The sequence below is a fragment of the Suncus etruscus genome, chromosome 4 (assembly GCF_024139225.1).
Source record: "Suncus etruscus isolate mSunEtr1 chromosome 4, mSunEtr1.pri.cur, whole genome shotgun sequence".
Lineage (NCBI taxonomy): Eukaryota > Metazoa > Chordata > Mammalia > Eulipotyphla > Soricidae > Suncus > Suncus etruscus.
Window position 1 is genome coordinate 150665555 of NC_064851.1, and position 19916 is coordinate 150685470.

The 19916-nt window shown below is 41.8% G+C and overlaps 1 protein-coding gene and 1 non-coding gene across 2 annotated transcripts in view; one reads left to right on the forward strand and one right to left on the reverse strand.

The window, feature by feature from the left end:
* GPAT4 (glycerol-3-phosphate acyltransferase 4) overlaps positions 1-19916 on the forward strand; it is a 62688-nt gene that overhangs the window by 34397 nt on the left and 8375 nt on the right. Inside the window, exons 3-10 of the mRNA XM_049771859.1 lie at positions 12422-12491; positions 12661-12961; positions 13671-13745; positions 15291-15380; positions 15605-15698; positions 16649-16764; positions 17951-18006; positions 18705-18790. Of these exons, the coding sequence (XP_049627816.1) occupies positions 12422-12491; positions 12661-12961; positions 13671-13745; positions 15291-15380; positions 15605-15698; positions 16649-16764; positions 17951-18006; positions 18705-18790 (888 nt within the window). The remainder of the gene's footprint in view (positions 1-12421; positions 12492-12660; positions 12962-13670; positions 13746-15290; positions 15381-15604; positions 15699-16648; positions 16765-17950; positions 18007-18704; positions 18791-19916) is intronic.
* Positions 1746-1850, reverse strand: LOC126007580 (U6 spliceosomal RNA). Its single transcript, XR_007495119.1, has one exon. It is a non-coding gene; the product is annotated as a U6 spliceosomal RNA (small nuclear RNA).

The window sequence follows — 19916 nt, forward strand, 5'->3', positions numbered from 1 at the left end:
AGGTAGTTGGTTGGAATCCCGGTGTCCCATATGGTCCCCCGTGCCTGCCAGGAGCTATTTCTGAGCAGACAGCCAGGAGTAACCCCTGAGCACTGCCGGATGTGGCCCAAAAACAAAAACAAAAACAAAAAAGAAAAGAAAATTGCTCCTGGCTTGAGGGACATATGGGATGCCCGGGATCGGACCCAGGTCTGTCCTGAGTCAGCTACATGTAAGGCAAATGCCCTACCGCTGTGCTATTGTTTAGGCCCCCTTAGCCTATTTTAAAGTGTTTCAGCAATTTTAAGTGGCTAAATAATATTGTTATAGAGATACTAATAATCCATAGGGACACAAACAACATACCATAGCTGCCAATTCATTGATTGATTATTAACTCATGTGATGCTGTTGTGATGGGCATACACTTTGGTGAGTATCTGTTTTTGATAACAAGGTTTTTTTAGTACTATAGTTGGTTCCATGTATCAATATATATATATATATATATATATATATATATATATATATTTTTTTTTGGCTTTTGGGTCACACCCAGCAGCCCTCAGGGGTTACTCCTGGCTCTATGCTCAGAAATTGCCCCTGGCAGGCACAGGGGACCGTATGGGATGCCAGGATTCGAACCACCGACCTTCTACATGAAAGGCAAATGCCTTACCTCCATGCTATCTCTCCGGCCCCCCATGGATCAGTTTTTATATATTCATTTATTTCTTGTAATCTTGTCAGGCCACACCTGACATTGCACATTGTGGCTCTGCTCAGGGATCACTTGTGATGATGCTCTGAGATTACAAAGGCTATGCTGCATGCCAGGGAAAGGCCCTCAATACCCACAGTACTATCTCTCCTGCCTTCTAGTTCCTTGCATTTAGAGAATAGTTTGGAAACTAAAAGACCAAGAATTTATTTCCTAACAGCTGGTTTGAAATGGGTGTCTTGGCCCCCCCCTTTAGAACTACTGGATTAGAATTCAGTAAGTGATTCAAAGTGCATTAAAATGAAATACGGAGCGGGAGAGATAGTATCCATCCATCCATCTATCTTTAGAAATGCTCAGGGTTCCATAGCTTACTATGGATACTTTTTGGCTGCTATGAAAAACATACATAGAAATAGAATTAGAATAGCTGATAGGTTTTCAGGAGAAAATAGTGACGTCTAGTTTTTCATTCAGATTTATAAACTGGGGGTTTCTTCATAATTATAGAACTCTTTGCTTTTGAAACAGAAATATTGAATTACCAGCCTAGGATTGTTCATGGCTAACGTTTTTTAACTTATAGTTATTTGGGTTGAAAAAAAGATTTTTTACTTGTTTGTTTTTGTATTTGAGCTATAGTTGGCAGTATTCGGGCCTTACACCTGTCTCTGCCTTCAAGGAACACTCCTGGCAGGGCTCTGGGGAACTGTATGTGGTGCTGGGGATCAAACTCTAGTCAGATGTGAATAAGGCAAGTACTCTACCAACTCAATAGCTGTTTGAGTCACCCTGGATAAAGTGACTTGTATTTTTTTTTACTTCATTTTGAAAATGTCCCTCAAATTAATATTTTTTAAAGGTTTATTTATTTATCTATTGGTTGGTTTTTGGGCCACACCCAGTGATGCTTAGGGGTTACTCCTGGCTCTGTGCTCAGAAATTGCTCCAGGCAAGCTTGGGGGACCATAAGGGATGCCAGCCAGGCATCAAAGCGGGTCCGTCTCAAGTTGGCCGCATGCAAGGCAAATGCCTTACTGCTGTGCTGTCTCTTCGGCCCCTCAAATTAATCTTGTGTCATCCTTGTGCAGGAGCCATGTTAATCTCTGTATCGTTCCAATTTTAGAATATGTGCTACCGAAGCAAGCACTCAAATTGATATATTTTAAAGTTCATAGCCAAGGAAATAATTCTGCGGCCACATCTAGCTGTGTTCAGGACTTAATCTTGACTACTCATGGATCACTCCTGGCATGCTTGGAGTACTTTATGGGGTGCTGGGTTGGTTGCATTGCAAAGCAAGTGCTCTTGACAGCTCACTATCATTCTGTCCCTGTGATTACATTTTAAAAGGCATATTCTTATGATTTGGATAGACCATACTTATACAGTGTTTCCATTATTAAGTATATATTATTATAGTTAATTTCTCATGATTAGTTTATTCTTCTGTCAAAATCAGTATTTCCCAAAGCGGGTGATATTTGGGTACATAGAATAATTTGGGGGGGGTTGTTGATTTCATGTTTGATTTCTTTGTTCTTTTAAAGATAGTAGAGGGGGGTGAGATGTGATTTTGTTTGTTTATTTGTTTCTGAAAAAGGTATATAGGCCAAATATTTGGGTTCCCTTATCTAAAGGAATCAGAAGAAAATATTTGTATTTCTGCCAAGGAGAACTATAAAGAGACTAAGGTGGGTCACTGATGTTTCTTTTCCCTTTCCTGGTATACTTGAAGACTGCAGTGTTATTTGCTGTTTTGCTGAAGATCATCATGAGCAGAGGACAGCATTTTCCTTGATTTAGATTTACCCTCAAAACTTACTGTAGGAATGGGATTACTTGAATATAATTCCTAGGAGAATACTTTTAATTTTCGACTTCAGAATGATCTGGATAGGGTAAGTATAAAAGCCAAGATATAAAGGACAAAAATGGCAATATGTGGCTTGCACTTTCTTGCCTCATGTGAAAATAATTGATTAGGTAAGGAAAGGTAAGAGGGACAGTTACGATCAGATCAGTAAACACAAAGCAGAGTTAGTTTAATGGCAAGTTATAGGAATCAGTAGTGGTTTTGTAGGAGACTCTACAGTTGGAGGTAGTTTGGTTCAGTGGGGATGAGCTCTTGAGTTAAGAAGCACTTAGATTAAATATAGCTTATTTTATCAGCTCCTAAACTGGTCTCTAAGTCTTAAGACTTTCCAGTCTGCTCCAGAGTAAGGGTGCTACAAGTTGCCTTTCCCTATTTGTCGTGAAACTGGCAATGCCAGTCACAAATGTCCTACCTGACCCAGTGAGAAGGGTGATCTTAACTGTGAGTCACTCCAAGGACAATCTGACAGATGAGAATGTTTGTGATTAAGGAAAGTTTTAATTTTACCATATCAGGCCTTTCTTTTTCTATGGAGAATTTGATGAAGAGAAATAATGGGAATTAATTGCAGTCCTTAAAGACTTCTCTGTATAAGGCACTGTCGGACTGTGCTAGGATGTATATACAGGTTCTAGTTCCTTCTACAGTGTTTATAGTCTAATTGGAAAGACAAATATGTGCATTTATATATATATTAGAATGTGATGTCAATTAAAATGCATAGGCAGCTAAATAACTCCTGAATGGGGTAGATAACATTTCATATACCATTTTAACTGAATTTTTAAAAGGAAAAAAGCATTTTAGAAGTAGATAGATGTAGAGAAGAAAGTAAAATCTTGCTTTAGAAAGTACGTATTTCACTAGAGCAAACATATTATTAGTATTTGACGGAAGGAGATAGGTTATAAAACAGTATTTCCTCAAACACTGAGCAGTTATTGAAGGGTTTTGAGTAAGGAATTTTTGGTCAAGTTGACGATGTGTAGCCAGATGGATTGGAGAGAGGAAAAAGAATGAAGTAGCTATTGATTCAGTGTAGATAAGAGAATTAAACTAGTAAGTGGGTATTATGGTACAACAGAAGAGGCAGCAGGGAGAGATTTCTGGGGAGGATGGCCAGAATTTAGTGACAGGTGGGAGCTTGGAAGTTTGAGTGAACATTGGTATTGAGATCCCAGCACCATGGAGGAGGTGCCTAGGAAGGGAGTGATTTGAGAATCACTTACTGCTTTTGCTTGTTAACATGCAAGCTCGTTGGATTGAAGATGAATAAATTACTGGGATTGTGTAGTTGGCACTTTGGTGAAATCAAATATAGGGAAGTGGATTTGATCTATGCTGTTTGAGAGTACAGCTGAAGCAGGGGGAGAAAGAGTATCTTTGTAGGAAATTGATGATAAATGTTGGGGGTCCTGATGCTCTGAAGGGATTGGATTCGTTGTGTATCACAGCTTAGAGGAAACTGCAGTGGATGCTGACTGAAAAGGAAGTGTGTGTATGAAGTGGGATAGGAGCTCTCTTAGATTAAAATGTTACCAAAACTCTTAGGTCTTATTCAAGTACTTCAGTTATTCACTAAAACAAATAACTAGGAAAAAATGGCACCATTTAAACCATCTGCATTTCTAGGGATTGGCCTGCATTTTATCTGCCAGGGCAGGTGCGCATTGTACTTAATGTTACCGAAGAGCAGCACTCTTGTTAATTCCTTAAATAGTCTCTTCTCTGTCAGGGAATGTAAACAGGGTGTGTGCTCAACTTGATCAGCTACATCTCCCCCTTTTCAGTTTTTTAAATGAGAATTGAGATGGTTTGTTAAGCACAAAAAATAGAGAAGGGTTAGATAGCTTATGCTAGATTGGCTTCTGCTAGAGGTGGGAACCCCACATCAGAGCTTACAGCAAAGTTAAAAGTTAAAAGTGGCTATTATTTTTTGCATAAGCACAGGAAAAGCTGGGGAAATAAAAGGGAAAAAAAACTATTAGTGGTAAGTAAGCATTTGTTGTTGTAACTCATTCCTAGGAATCACTATGAGGGTAACTTGGCTTAAAAGCACCATAGGTGGGGCCGGCGCGGTGGCGCTAGAGGTAAAGTGTCTGCCTTGCCAGCGCTAGCCTAGGATGGACCACTGTTCGATCCCCCGGCATCCCATATGGTCCCCCAAGCCAGGAGCGACTTCTGAGCACATAGCCAGGAGTAACCCCTGAGCATTACCGGGTGTGGTAGGGCATTTGCTTTGCATGCAGGACTGTGGTTCGAATCCTGGCATCCCATATAGTCCCCTGAGCGCTGCCGGGTGTGACTCAAAAACCAAAAAAATAAAAGGGCACCACAGGTTAGACTGTATACATCATTCTCAAAACAATCAGATTTTTCCAGACCCTTGTCTTATACATATCACAAAATTTTTTCATAGATTTCTCTGAACATAAACATTAGAACCTTTCTGTATATATATTTAATTTGAAAAAAGTACCTAAACATTCTTATACCGAACACTGTAATGTGAGTCTAGAGCATCTAAGTTTCTTTTCCATAGACTTCTCTAAAAATCATTAGAATATTTCTGCAGATATACATAATTTAAAAATAAGTTTGCTAAAACATTCTTATGAGCACTGTAATAATATAGTATCTGAATTCCTTTTCCTTAGACTTCTGTGGGCAAAAACATTAGAACATTTTTGCAGACATAATTTGAGAATAGGTTGCTTAATGATATATATAATGAAGCATCACAGCAATTGGAAAACATTTACTAGGATAGCTGAGAACCATTAAAAAAATCTAACAACATTACGTATTTCCCCAGAACTGTGCAAACTAATATTAAACCACTAGAGTTGGATACATAATAATCTGTTTGCAGTGGAGCATAGAACAAAAGAGTAGTTATTAAGATCTATACAGGTGGAACACACAGTTTAACTAGCAATATAGTGACCGATGCAAATAGGATCAAGAGAGTAACCTAGCAGAAAGTTAATTTCTTAGAAGTGACCCAGGTGCAAGAGGTTCTGAAAGCAGTTGGTCTTTGCCTGGGCTTGGATCTTCCATCTTCTTCTGTAGTAGACTGCTGAGGTCACTTGGGACAGAAAGGACTTCGGTACCTGGGCCAGAATCTGGGTGGGGGGACCTGCTCATCTCACTGCTATTGTTCCCCCTCCAATGGGGCTGTCTCTTTGGCTTCTGCCCCATCAGTGACTTTGATAAGCTGCTGCAGGTTGGGGAGTGAGGGCGAGGTTCTCGCAAAAAGTGTCTCTGGTAGAAGAAAGGTTGGTAGGCCTTGGCATCTGGGACGCTGCTCACAGTCTTCAGCTCTTTCCCCTTCACTGCGTGCTTTCGTCCCACCTGAGGGGCTTATGTCACCATGGGTGGTGGGGCAACTAAGGGAGGCCAGAGGAAGAATGGACAGAATCTATGTTGATTGGGAACGTGTTGGGCTACCTTTCTCTAGCACTCTGCCAGGTCTGGACACGTTAGCAGATTTTGGACCCCTCTCTCCTTTTACAACATCAACTCCATAGTCTTCCCCCATCTTCAGTGCTACACAGAAGCTTCCTAGAATTGTTTCTCATAATAGCTATCCAGTGAAGAAAAGACTTCTTTGGTGTCATTTCTGTTGATAAATCTGTACCCTTTCTGGACATTGAACCATTTGACAGTGCCCAGGACTTGAATTGCCATCACCGGCTTGTCTGCCTGATGCGGGTTGGGGGCACTGGTGTATCTCTGGTCAAGCTGTTTTCAGACTCGAGTCTACAGAGGTGGTAGCCAACTCATCATCCTTGGGAGGTGAGGGTCTCTCTGGTTTAGTACAGTAGTGAGCAATAAATTATCAGCCCTGGGAAAGCCTTTAGATCGAGAACTCGTCACCACTGAGAAGGCACCCTTCCCTTCTTGGGGCATGTGCTGCCCAGAGAGAGTCTTTAGGGAGCCTGGCACATACCATCAGCAAGAAGTGCAGGTAGATGGATCGGAGCAACATGAAATCATTCAGAACAGAGGCCATGTGTACTAATGTTCCAGTGGCATGACACATTCAGTCCAACTCTAGGGGGCCATCATGGTGATTATCCACCATAGGGTCAAGTCACACACCATTATTGGGATCTTCTCAGGTCCTTGGGTCACTGTTTTGGTGCTAGTTGTAAATGACATTGGTGAAGTCAGATCCCAAGATGATCTGGAGGTCACTGGTGAGGTCAGATCCCAGGTAAGTAGAGTACTCACAAAGAAGTACCCACCAGCCACTTCCGGAGAGTAACTCTGCTTATTATAGGGGGGACAGGGATATTTTTATTAGGGCAAAGTAGGGTGTGATGAGTCAGCCAATCAGATAGGATGTGAGAGGTGATTAAAGCAGGTGTGTGCCTCTGTATTTAGTAGGGAAGATGGTAAGGGAAAGTAGGGTATGTACTTAAGGTGGTTCACTACTGGGAGAAACAGGAAAGGGACTAATTAAAATTTTGATGCTGAATAGTTTAATGGCATCAGATCAGAGAGTAAGTAGACTTTTAGGTAATAAAATTCTGAATCTAGACTTACTGGTTTGGTTTTTTTGTGTTTTTTGTTTTTGAGCCACACCCAGTGACGCTCTGGGGTTACTCTTGGCTAGGCGCTCAGAAATCGCTCCTGGCTTGGGGGACCATATGCAACGCAGGTGATCTAACCAAGGCCTGTCCTACATCAGCCACATGCAAGGCAAATGACCTACCACTGCGGCACTGCTCCAGCCCCTAGAGTTATCAGTTTTATTTTAGGTATCTGAACACCACACTTTGCTAAGTGTCAGTTTCTAAAAGTGCGTTAATTACATAGTTGTCAGGCTTGGCCTACTGTGCCCGTCATCTAGTCTACACCAACGAAAAATGATCAAGTTCACCATCGGCCATTCCTTAGAATAAAAACTTCATCCAACCCTTGTTCTCTCTTCCTCAGCTCTGTGGCTTTTAACATTCTTTTTCTAAATACAGAAACACTTGTATTATATTTGAAGTTTGAAAAAGTAAAATATATGGGACTAAATAGGCAATATAATGGGTAGGGTGCTTTCCTTGAATATTACTGACCCCATTTTAATCCCTGAAGTCCCAGGTCCTCCTATGTAATTCCTAAGTATAGTGCCAGGAGTCAGTCCTGAGCACTGCTGGAAGTGTCAAAAGAATGGGAGGGAGGGAAGGAGGGAGGGAGGGAGGAAAAGAAGATTAAAACACAAAAGAAAGAGAAAGAGTAAAATTGTCAAATGATAGAGCTTTGTGATAAAGCTAAGAGACTTGACAGCATCTCATTTAACCAGTCCATAATCTTCAGTAATTTAGAAGCTACAGAACAGTGCTCTAGAGACTTGATATCTCATGCTCTCTGTCTTTTTCAATCTAATCAAATGTGAGCATTGATTGACACTAGTATACAATAGTGGGTTTTTTTTGGGGGGGGGGGTTGGTTTGGGGGCCACACCCTGTGACACTCAGGGGTTACTTCTGGCTCTGCTCAGAAATCTCTCTTGGCTTGGGGGACCATATGGGACATCCAGGGATCGAACCACAGTCCTTCTGTGTCCTACTGCCTGTGCCACGGCTTCGGCCCCAATAGTGTTGGCTTTTGTTATTTATTCACTTGCACAATTAAGAATGCTTTATTTTAAAAAGATTGAAGTAGTCACTTACTCGCAGATCAACTTGCCATGGCTTCCCAGCCCGTAACTTTTAATTTTTTGTTTTGTTTTGTTTTGTTTTGTTTTGGGGTCACTCCTGTTTGATGCTCAGGGGTTACTCCTGGCTATGTGCTCAGAAATCACTCCTGGCTTGGGGGGAGAACCATATGGGACACCGGGTACTGAACTTCAGTCCGTCCTAGGCTAGCACTTGCAAGGCATCTATCGCCACTGCTCCAGCCCCCAACTTTAAGGTTTTTTTTTTTTTTGGTTTTGGGCCACACCCGGCGATGCTCAGGGGTTACTTCTGGCTGTCTGCTCAGAAATAGCTCCTGGCAGGCACGGGGGACCATATGGGACACCGGGATTCGAACCAACCACCTTTGGTCCTGGATCGGCTGCTTGCAAGGCAAACACCGCTGTGCTATCTCTCCGGGCCCCAACTTTAAGTTTTTAAGACATCTTGTACTCTTCAAACCTCTAACTTCTGAACAAAATCAAATGCAGATATTTTGTCCAGTTGCCCCGGAATCACTCTCACACTCCCCAGACAAGGAAATTGGGAGTTTTTCTGACTTGCCTTTGCTTGCAGTAACAACTCAAAACCTTGACTTGGGGAAGCATTGGCAGTAGAGAAAATGGGTTATCACAGGTTTTTCTTGTCTTAAATCTTTCCTTGGCTGGTGACTCTGCAGCTTTCTTCTGGTTCCTGTTCTGAATTTCCAAAGGAGGAAGCTGATTAAACTGATTAAACTCTAACCTTCCTGCTTAGCTAGATGATGCAGAGCAGTCTTGCTAGTACCTCATTCTACCAGCACAGTCGACACCAAATGCCTTGATAATGTGGATTTGCTGTGTCAAGGAATGAGAAGTTTCTTTCAAATCTTGCATAAATGGGAGCAGAAGCAGAAAAAAAACCTTTTTTAATAATATGTTCTATTTATTTGAATTACTGTGGACATTATATTTTATAACATTCAAATAGGAAATAATTGAATTTATGTTTTTACCTCTCCTTATAGTGGAAGGTAGCTCTTCTGATCTAACTTGGTTAAGGGTTTATGTTTAGGGATCACTCCTGGTAGGACTCAGGACCATATAGAGTGCCAGAGACTGAATCCCAGGCGGCTGCTTGCAAGGCAAGTAACTACCCTCAGTACTATCAATCTGGTCCCTGTTGAATGAATTTTTTTAAACCTTATTTAGTTATTGATTTATTGGTTTTTTTGGTCCACACCTGGCTCTGCACTCAGAAATCACCCCTGGCCGACTGGGTGCCGATATGGGATATCGAGAATCGAACAGGGTCCCTCCCGGGTCGGCAGCATGCAAGGCAAACACTCTATTGCTGTGCTATCTCTCTGGTTCCCTATTAAAAGGATTTTCATGAAGATAGGTTCGAAGAAAAGGAAACATATTTTTCTTCTAGAGTTTATTATTATTTTAGTGTTAATAAGCACAATTCAAGGTATGTTTTGCAGTTTCCGAAGCTCTGTCTTTTATTCATTTCACTTAATTGTAAGTGGGTTCCATGAAGGAGGAGGTTGATAATAGTATTGGTCTTTTTTTTTTAAAGCTCTTATCCACTGGTTAGGGATTAATATAAGGGACATAGCATAATGTCAAACTTGGAATTTGAAACTAGATATTTTTTAAATCTTTTACATGGGGGTTAAAAAACAATTGAAAAATAAAGCCATCTTTGGCATTTCTTTTTTTTATTTTCTTTCTTTCTTTTTTTTTGGTTTTTGGGCCACACCCGGTGACGCTCAGGGGTTACTCCTGGCTATGTGCTCAGAAGTCGCTCCTGGCTTGGGGGACTATATGGGAGGCCGGGGGATCGAACGCGGTCAGTCCAAGGCTAGCGCAGGCAAGGCAGGCACCAGGCACCTTACCTCTAGAGCCACCACCTGGCCCCATCTCTGGCATTTCTTTGTTAAAATTATGTTAAAAGGAACACTGAGGGGCCGGAGAGATAGCATGGAGGTAAGGCGTTTGCCTTTCATGCAGGAAGTCATTGGTTCGAATCCCGGCGTCCCATATGGTCCCCCGTGCCTGCCAGGAGCAATTTCTGAGCCTGGAGCCAGGAATAACCCCTGAGCACTGCCGGGTGTGACCCAAAAACCACAAAAAAAAAAAAAAAAAAAAAAAGGAACACTGAGATATGATGTTTTATTTAAATCTTTTCTCTGAAAACTAAGGGGTCAGAAGAGGTCTCAAAGGACTGTAGAACATGCTTTACATAGAGTACAGGGTCTCTGGCACCAGTCATGTGGTTTCCCAAGCGCCACCAGATTTCTTTTCCCACCAGAAACAAATTGTTGTTTTCTTGGAATATTTTGGGAGATATGCAGTATTGGGTAGTAGGCAATATCTTCAAAGATGCAACATTCTGAGGGATGGAAAGATAGTACAGTGGAGAAGTTGCTTGCCTTGAATGCTACAAACCCAGATTCTATTCTTGATGTCTCATCTGATCCCTTGAGCAACTGCCAAAAGTGACCCTGAGTGAAGAGCCAGAGTAAGCCCTGACTACCACTGGGGGTGGTCCACCGCCCCCCAAAAGATGCTTAATCTGCTATTTGTGAATAGCTTCTACTTTGGCAGTGTTGGAGTAACATGTGATGTCTGTACTGTTCAATTGTGAGTTTTAGGTAATGTGGGCAGTGAGATGCTAGGTCTGAGAAAAAGCACAGTGTTCCTGGGAGGGGGTGGGGAGAGCGATAGCACAGCTGAAGTGCATTTAAATTGCACATGGCTGACCTGGGACTGACCCAGGTTTAATTCCTGGCATCCTGTATGGTCCCCGAACCCGCCAGAAGCAAAGCCAAGAGTAACTCCGAGCGCCACCAGGTGTGCTCTCCCCCCAAAAAAGTGTTCCTCAGTCTCATAATTTATAACTTTTGATCCCAGGTATCAAGTACCATATTTTCTGGCATATAAGACAACCCCCTGCTTTTCCTGTTAAAATATAGGGCGTGGGCTATATTCAACGTAGAAGACTACCTCTCTTTTAACGCACACCAAATGGAAATTAAAAAACATTAGAGAAAAAGAGGAGAAGCCTCAAAGCTTAACAGTATATGTTTAATAAAGCTAGACTTTGGGGTGCCAACAATCATTTTACATTTGTCATTGTAGTGAGTGACTGATTTTTTTTCTACCCCCCACCATGTGGTTTTTTAATTGTGAGCTACATGGAGAGCAGGAAGAGGGGGCTCCTCCAAGAGCAGCTGGCTGGGGTGCAGTGATTAATAGGACAGCTAGAGGGAGACAGAGCGCCTCTTGATTGCAGTGCCAAAGACAACCCAGGTTAGCCTCTTGTAAGACAAGCATACTCACCATACTCTCTGGCCTCTTCTGTGTCCCATGAAAGCTGAACAGAGGACTGAGCACTGGAAAGCCACATACTAGCTATGAAACTTGGCAGCTGGATAGAATGCAGTGCTCAGTAACTCAGCTCTTCTGGGTGTCCTGAAAGATGAATCAGGACAAGCAGAGTGATGACGCCTGGCAGCTGATGGGTTGAAGCAGTAAGAAGGGGGCAGATCGGGGCTGAAGAGATAGCATGTAGGTAAGGCATTTGCCTTGCCTGCAGAAGGTCGGTGGTTCGAATCCTGCCAGGAGCGATTTCTGAGCATAGAGCCAGGAGTAACCCCTGAGCGCTGCTGGATATGACCAAAAAAAAAAAAGAAGGGGTGGATCACTCCTCCCTGAAGCTGGAGTAAGTTTCAGCATGCCGTATACCGGCATATAAAACGAGCCCCGACTTTTAAGAAGTTTTTCATGGGTTAAAAAGTCGTCTTATATGCGGAAAATACAGTAGTTGGAGTGTTTCATGAAGAAAGAACTCAATTTCCTTTTAGAATGCATACTTTTGTTTATTTAGTTTGGGGGCCATACCGGTTAGTGCCAAGGGCTTATTCCTTATTCGGTGATCAGGGATTACACTTGGAGATGTTTGAGGACTCTTGATTGCAGTGCCAAAGACAACCCAGGTTAGCCTCTTGTGAGACAAGCATACTCACCATACTCTCTGACCTAAATGTGTTTTCAGCCAGTCTGACTCAGTTATTGAGATCTCATGTGGATTTGAGTTTTCCACAGATCAGAAACAGGTGTTCGCTGAATGAAAATAGGCACTCATTCTTGTTTGTTGCTTCCCCACCCCTGTTGCCCCCTGCAGTGGGCTACCTTGAGAATGGAAAGAGGAGCCAAGGAGAAGAACCACCAGCTCTACAAACCCTATACCAATGGTAAGTCAGGTTTGGATTCTTATTTGAACCTAGGATTCTCTGAAATATCTCCTCCGTGCTTTCGATTCAATATTTGCCCATCATTACTTAAAAATTACGATAGGTACCTGGTTGTTTTTTACATTCTTTGTCCTAATGTGGTACTTGACAGAGGTGTTCCATTTTGCAGGAATCATTGCAAAAGATCCTACTTCACTGGAAGAAGAGATCAAAGAAATTCGTCGAAGTGGTAGTAGTAAGGCTCTGGATAATACTCCAGAGTTTGAACTATCTGACATTTTCTACTTTTGCCGGAAAGGAATGGAGACTATTATGGATGATGAAGTGACAAAGAGATTTTCAGCAGAGGAGTTGGAGTCCTGGAACCTGCTGAGCAGAACCAACTATAACTTTCAGTACATCAGCCTTCGGCTCACAGTTTTGTGGGGCTTAGGAGTGCTGATTCGCTATTGCTTTCTTCTGCCACTCAGGTGAGGGCAGTGCCTGGTGGGGACAACAGATGCGCCCGATGCTTGTTCTACTTGCCTGTGCTCCCTGCTTTGTTTTCTCATTTTAGGTTTCTTTTACTGACCAAGTGCCTTTGACTTTTGTAAATGGAAACTAGTGAAAAAAGTTTAGAGGCCCTTGCAATCTCTGCATACAAGACAAAAATAATTGGATTTCCTCAAGATAGATTGCCGGTTGTAAATGAATTGACCACAGGGACAGGGTACATGATGTACTTTTTGGCACTTACCTGGGCATGGTTCATTTTCTACTCCCTGCTGCTCTAGTACAGAGACAATATAGACCTCTTGCCATGTGCTAATACTTCCAGGCTCTACTTCCTTTTGCCTCACTTTACTGCATCTCTGCCAAGGTTGAAAGCCAAAGGGAAGGGTGGTAACAGCAGGACAGCAAGCACCCGAGGGCAGTACAGTGCACTTGAGGATATTCCATACTTCTGGATGCCCGATGCAGTAAGGAGATGGAAAGAACCAAGTTCAGCACTGTTTCTTAGGAACCTAAATCTAAACTAGACTTCGATCTCTGGTTTTGATAGATCATTCACCTTTCAAGAATTCTTGTCCTGGTCCAGGGTGACTATTCCTGAGTTTTGCGATGACCACTTTGATTTTTACACATTGAATTCTGTACTTGGTGCAAACTTACTTGGTTTATCTCATCTTATCATTACAGGATAGCCCTTGCTTTCACCGGAATTAGCCTTCTGGTGGTGGGCACAACCGTAGTGGGATACATGCCAAGTGGGCGGTAAGTAGAACCCATATATCCCAGTCTGAGATATTTGGTTCTGAGGATGGCCATTTCAAAATTGATGACCAGGCTACTTCCTCAGGTATCGGAAAATCTACAGAATCTTAGATGAGCAAAATAATACAAAAGATAATTATGGCATTAACATTAAAACTTTACTTTCTGGGCCAGAGGAATAACACAGCAGGTGGGTGTGCCTTGCATACGGTCAACCCTAGTTTCGACCCCAGCATTCCATATAGTCTCCTGAGCCCTCCAGGAGTGATTCCTGAGAGCAAAGCTAGGAATAATCCTTGAGCACTGTTGGATGCAGCCCAATAAAACCTGAGAAAATAAATAAAACATTGTTTTCTGTTTTATCACTCCTAATTTATGAATTATGGATTTATTTTTATATTCTGTTTTAAAGAGAAAAGGAGGAACTTGTATTGTTTTGAGCATTTCATGTTGATAATTAGGTATCATGATAAGAAACAAAATAAAGGGGCCAGAGAGATAGCATGGAGATAAGGCATTTGCCTTGCATGCAGAAGCACGGTGGTTCGAATCCCGGCATCTCCTATGGTCCCGTGAGCCTGTCAGGAGCAATTTCTGAGCATAGAGCCAGGAGGAACCCCTGAGCGCTCCCGGGAGTGACCCAAAACAACAACAACAACAAAAAAGTACTGTATCTTTAAAGAGAAAGATACTATTGAGTTCTAGCTCCAGCACATTCAGACAGGTGAAGAGATTTGACTTTTAACCTGCAACAAGTTGTTGCCTGGAAAGTTAAGAAAACTCACTTGTGCAGGAAGTTCTAGAGATATGAATTCTTTCTCTTTTTTTTTAATTAGTATGGGGATCACACTCAGTGGTGCCGATTTTGGGTGTTGAGGCAGAGTAGTACCAGGACATTACACATGCAAAGCATGTGCTGCACCGCATTCCAGCCCAGTCCTCTGAGGTCTGAGCCTTTCAACTTGGTACTTTAAGCAGCACATACTTGGTTTTCTCATTTATGACATTAGAGTGCTAATACTTTATATGATTTATCATATATAGTTCTAAAAATATTAAGGTGGTTTTTTTTATATGTTTGTTTATTTGGTTTTTGGGGCCACACCCAAAACCCAGGGGTTACTCCTGGCTTGGCTATGCTCCTGGCTTGGGGGATCGAACCACGTTCCATCCTAGGTTAGCACTAGGATGGTAAGGCAGGTAAGGCAGATGGTAAGGCATATGCCCTACCACTTGGGCCACTTCTCTGGCCCCAAATATTAAGTAATTTTAATGGTTTACGGCAGTAAGATATAAAAGTTAATTATTTTGGGGCTGGAGAGATAGCATGGAGGTAAGGCATTTGCCTTGCATGCAGGAGGATGGTGGTTCGAATCCCGGCATCCCATATGGCCCCCCCGTGCCTGCCAGGATTGATTTCTGAGCATAGAACCAGGAGTAACCCCTGAGCGCTGCTGGGTGTGACCCAGAAACCAAAAAAAAAAAAAGTTAATCATTTTATCTTTCTGCAAAATTAAAGGAGAAAACTACCTTGTTGCATTGCAGGTTTAAAGAGTTCCTCAGTAGACATGTTCACCTGATGTGTTATCGGATTTGTGTGCGAGCCCTGACAGCCATCATTACCTACCATGACAGGTAAGGTAGTTTTATATGATACAAAAGAAAATGGGACTGGCTAAACATACACAACTACAACCATCTACAGTAGACTCTGAGCTGCAGTTAGAGCTCAGAAAACTGGTGAGGTGAAAATTAAATTTTTAATGAATAACTTCACATTTCTTTTTGTTGTTTTGTCTTATTTATTTATTTATTTATTTATTTATTTATTTATTTATTTTTGTCTGTATTTTAAACAGGAAAAATAGGCCTAGAAACGGTGGCATCTGTGTGGCGAATCATACCTCTCCTATTGATGTCATCATTCTGGCAAGTGATGGTTACTATGCCATGGTAAGAGCTCTCTATTCTTTCTTGAGGCAAAATTTTTTATTTTAGACTGTTTGAGTCTGGGAGGTTTTTTTTTTTAATTTATAGATAATTATTTAGTTATTTAGATAATTAGTTAATTCTTATTTTAATTTTTAGTTTAGTTACCATGATTTACAAGTTTATAATACTGTTTAGATAGGGTTTCATTGAGGCTGGAGAGATAGCACAGAGGTAGGGCATTTGCCTTGCACACAGCTGACCCAGGACATATGCTGATTTGAATTCCGGCACTCTATATGGTCCCCCTCAGCCAGCCAGGAGTGATTTCTAAGTACAGAGCCAGGAGTAATCCCTGAGGTGTAACCCAAAAACCAACACCCCCCCCAAATAGAGTTTCAGTGCCTACCCCTACCAGAGTGTCCACTTCACTCCACCCTTATCAAAAGGTCCCCACTTTGTCCACCTCTACCTCACCCCTATTCTCCTACCATCCACATCTCACTGATGCTGGGAGAATTTTGGAGTCTTCATGGAGCTCTTCATAAAGATGAGAACAGGCAGACTTGTTTTAAGGTATGGGACCTCATCTAGAATGACATCTCCTTCTCTAGTTATAGGGAACTTGGTTCCAAGATAGTCTGAGCAGAGTAATTAAAAGTAGATTGTCTGGTTAGGTGGACCATGGAAAGGTGGCCAATGGATAGAGACTATTGAAGAGCCTATCCAGAGAGCATGCTCTTATATAAGATAACTTTTCTTTGGGGTTTTTATCTCTGTATTTATTCATCTATAGTGCTAAAAATTAGAGGAGAAATTATGGTTCCGGAATTAATAGCAGTTTCTTAATAATGAGAAAAATGGTTATCCATAAAACGTTGGAGAATGAGAGATTGAGGTCCTACCTTGTAGGACCTGAGATTTCCTGCACTTTGGGTCTTTGTACTACCAGTTCTTCCTTTGTCTGAGATTAGGTTGGTCAAGTGCATGGAGGCCTCATGGGTGTGATTCAGAGAGCCATGGTGAAGGCCTGTCCTCATGTCTGGTTTGAGCGTTCTGAAGTAAAAGATCGCCACCTGGTGGCTAAAAGGTAATATACCAAAATGCTTTGCTTTGTATACCACTAAGTAGTAAACTTTTAAGGACTCCACTGTTACTTCACAGTGCAACTGTAGTATCCTACACTGAATGTACAGAGGGCTTTAAAGGCTTATTAAAAAAAAAGAACATGGAATATAAAAGGATCAGAATTATGTATCAAATTAAACTTTTAACACCTTTAAATTCCTCTATACTTATTATGAACTTTTGATGATATTTGGAATTTCAAAGTGCTTTTATTATTATTACAGCTCAAATAAGCAAACTTAAAGTTACTCTGTTTTCAAGCTTATTTAAATGGCAAGAATCTTGTAGTAAGTGGAAGCGATGGAAGGGTCAACTATCATTGTCTTCTGTGGGAAAAATGAACGTTCCCCTAAATTCCCTCTGCCTCATTTCGGGCACAGAGAGTTAAGCCAGGTGAACTGTAGATCCAGCCTAATGTGACTGTAGGAAATTTGGGTATTTAGTAGTTATTATCTATTTATAAATATTAACAAGCTTTATTTATAAAGCTACTTGCAAGGGTAAATGGTTGCTTATCATTTAGATAATCTCAAATCTTAGTCAATGCACTCTGCACGGTACTTGAACAAGTGTATGAATTAAAGTGAAATCATTTGATTTTCCTTGTCCTCATAAATTCTCTTTTCTGACACTTGGGGCTATGTGTGTAAAAAGGTAGGATTGAGGAGCCAGAAAGAATATGACAGGTTGGGCCGGGCGCTGGCGCTGGAGGTAAGGTGCCTGCCTTGCCTGCGCTAGCCTAGGACGGACCGCGGTTCGATCCCCCGGTGTCCCATATGGTCCCCCAAGCCAGGAGCGACTTCTGAGCGCATAGCCAGGAGTAACCCCTGAGCGTCACCGGGTGTGGCCCAAAAACCAAAAAAAAAAAAAAAAAGAATATGACAGGTAGGATGTTTACCTTGCACATGGCTCCCCTGGGTTTTATCCTCAGTATCTCATATGATCCCTAAGCATGCCAGGAGTGATCTCTGGGCCAGAAAGCCCTGGACACTCCTGGCTTTGGCCTCAAAGCAAAATAAGGTCACATTTGCTCATTTGCATTTATGCACATCTAGTATTCCTTCTATATAGGTTCTTTATGAGTGATTTTGGTAAGGATAAGCTAAGGCTGTTTGACCATTTGTTTTCTTTCTTTCTTTCTTCTAAAGACTGACTGAGCATGTACAGGATAAAAGCAAGCTGCCCATCCTCATCTTCCCTGAAGGTAAAAAGGATTGATTGCCACAGAGCGTTACTCTGCTAGATGTTAGATACTAGATGTTACTTCGATGTTCCTGCAAAATCAAGTCTTGGGACCTTTGTTGGAATTGGGGTTGTCAGTTTTCACTGATCAAAAAATGTCCTGTGATAACAGACAAGTAGGAAATATTTTGTTCATCTCGTCTCCTGCTCATAAGCTAGGAAGATGACAGATTTATCCTGATTAAAGAGTCAATAGATAAGGAGGGACGCCATTTTGTAAAAGCCACATGGTAGGTTCTGAGCAGGGAGAAACACCATTTTGTAAGGACCACATGTTGTGAGCCTATTTCCATAGACCCCCACCTCAGTTTACCTGGCTGTACTAGGTAGCCTATCAGGAAGGATAAGGAAGCAGTAGGAAGATACCCCTAGACAAGAGCCAATCTTTAAGGATCATCAGAAAGCTGGAACCTCCCTACATCCCTTCCCTATGTATTCCTCATCATGACCTTGGGCGGGGCTCATCTCCTGGGGGGTGGGGATGGCTCCAGGCTGGCCAGGCTGGGGAATCTTGTTGGCAGATGAATTAAAGTGTTAAAAACTATTTAAAAAAAAAAAAAGAGTCATTAGAAAACATGTTATTGTTTAGTTCTTAAACTCTTTCTAGTATCTGGAGTATAGGGTCAAAGAAAGCGAATTTTACTCTTTCTTGTGTTTTAGGAACCTGCATCAATAATACATCTGTGATGATGTTCAAAAAAGGAAGTTTTGAAATTGGAGCTACAGTTTATCCTGTTGCTATCAAGGTATAAGACTTCTGAGGACTCACATTGTCACTAGTTTAGCTGTCACAAATGAGTGTAGCAAAAGAAGGTGGAGAAAGGGCTAAGCTAGTATGGCTGTAGAGGCAGAGAAGAGAATACAGAATCATTATATCCTTATTAGAAGAGACTTTTTCTCTTTTTTTAAATTTATTTTTATTTTTATATATAAATATTTAAGCACCATTATTACAAGCATGTTTGTAGTTGGGTTTCAGTCATAAACAGAATGCCCCCTTCAGGGGGCTGGAGAGATAGCATGGAGGTAAGGCGTTTGCCTTTCATGCAAGAGGTCATCGGTTCGAATCCCAGCGTCCCATATGGTCCCCCGTGCCTGCCAGGAGCAATTTCTGAGCATGGAGCCAGGAGTAACCCCTGAGCACTGCCGGGAGTGACCCAAAAACCACAAAAAAAAAAAAAAAAAGAATGCCCCCTTCACCAGTGCAATATTCCCACCACCAATGCCCCCCTCCTCCTCTGCCCCTTCCTGTATTCGAGACAGGCATTCTGCTTCTCTATTCTTTAACATTGTCATGCTAACTGTTATTGTAGTTATTTCCCTAACAGCGTTCAACACTCTTTGTGATGAGAGAAGAGAATATTTTTCAACATCTTGTCGGTACTGCTATTTTTAAGAAATGGCAAAGCCTGGGCTAGGGAGATAGAACTACAGTGTATGCTTACATGTGGGAAGATGCAGATTAATCCCCCAACTCCTACAAACCAAGTAATTTAGAATTTCTAAAATTAGGAAGTTTGAATTTCTTGGTTTCTGCAGACACTACTGGAAGCAATTCCCTAGCACTGTGCTGAGAATAGCCCCTGAGCACTATCAGAAATTACACAAAGGGGCCAGAGAGATAGCATGGAGGTAAGGCATCTGCCTTGCATGCAGAAGGACAGTGGTTCAAATCCCAGGATCCTATATGGTCCCCCAAGCCTGCCAGGAGTGATTTCTGAAGCTTAGAGCCAGGAGTAGCCCCTGAGCACCACCGGGTGTGACCCAATTATTGTATTGTATTGAATTATGTATGCCTCTACCCTAGACAATAGGAAGTCAAGTAACCAATCAGTTTTCCCTTTTCTCTCTCTTCCCCTTTTATATCATCCT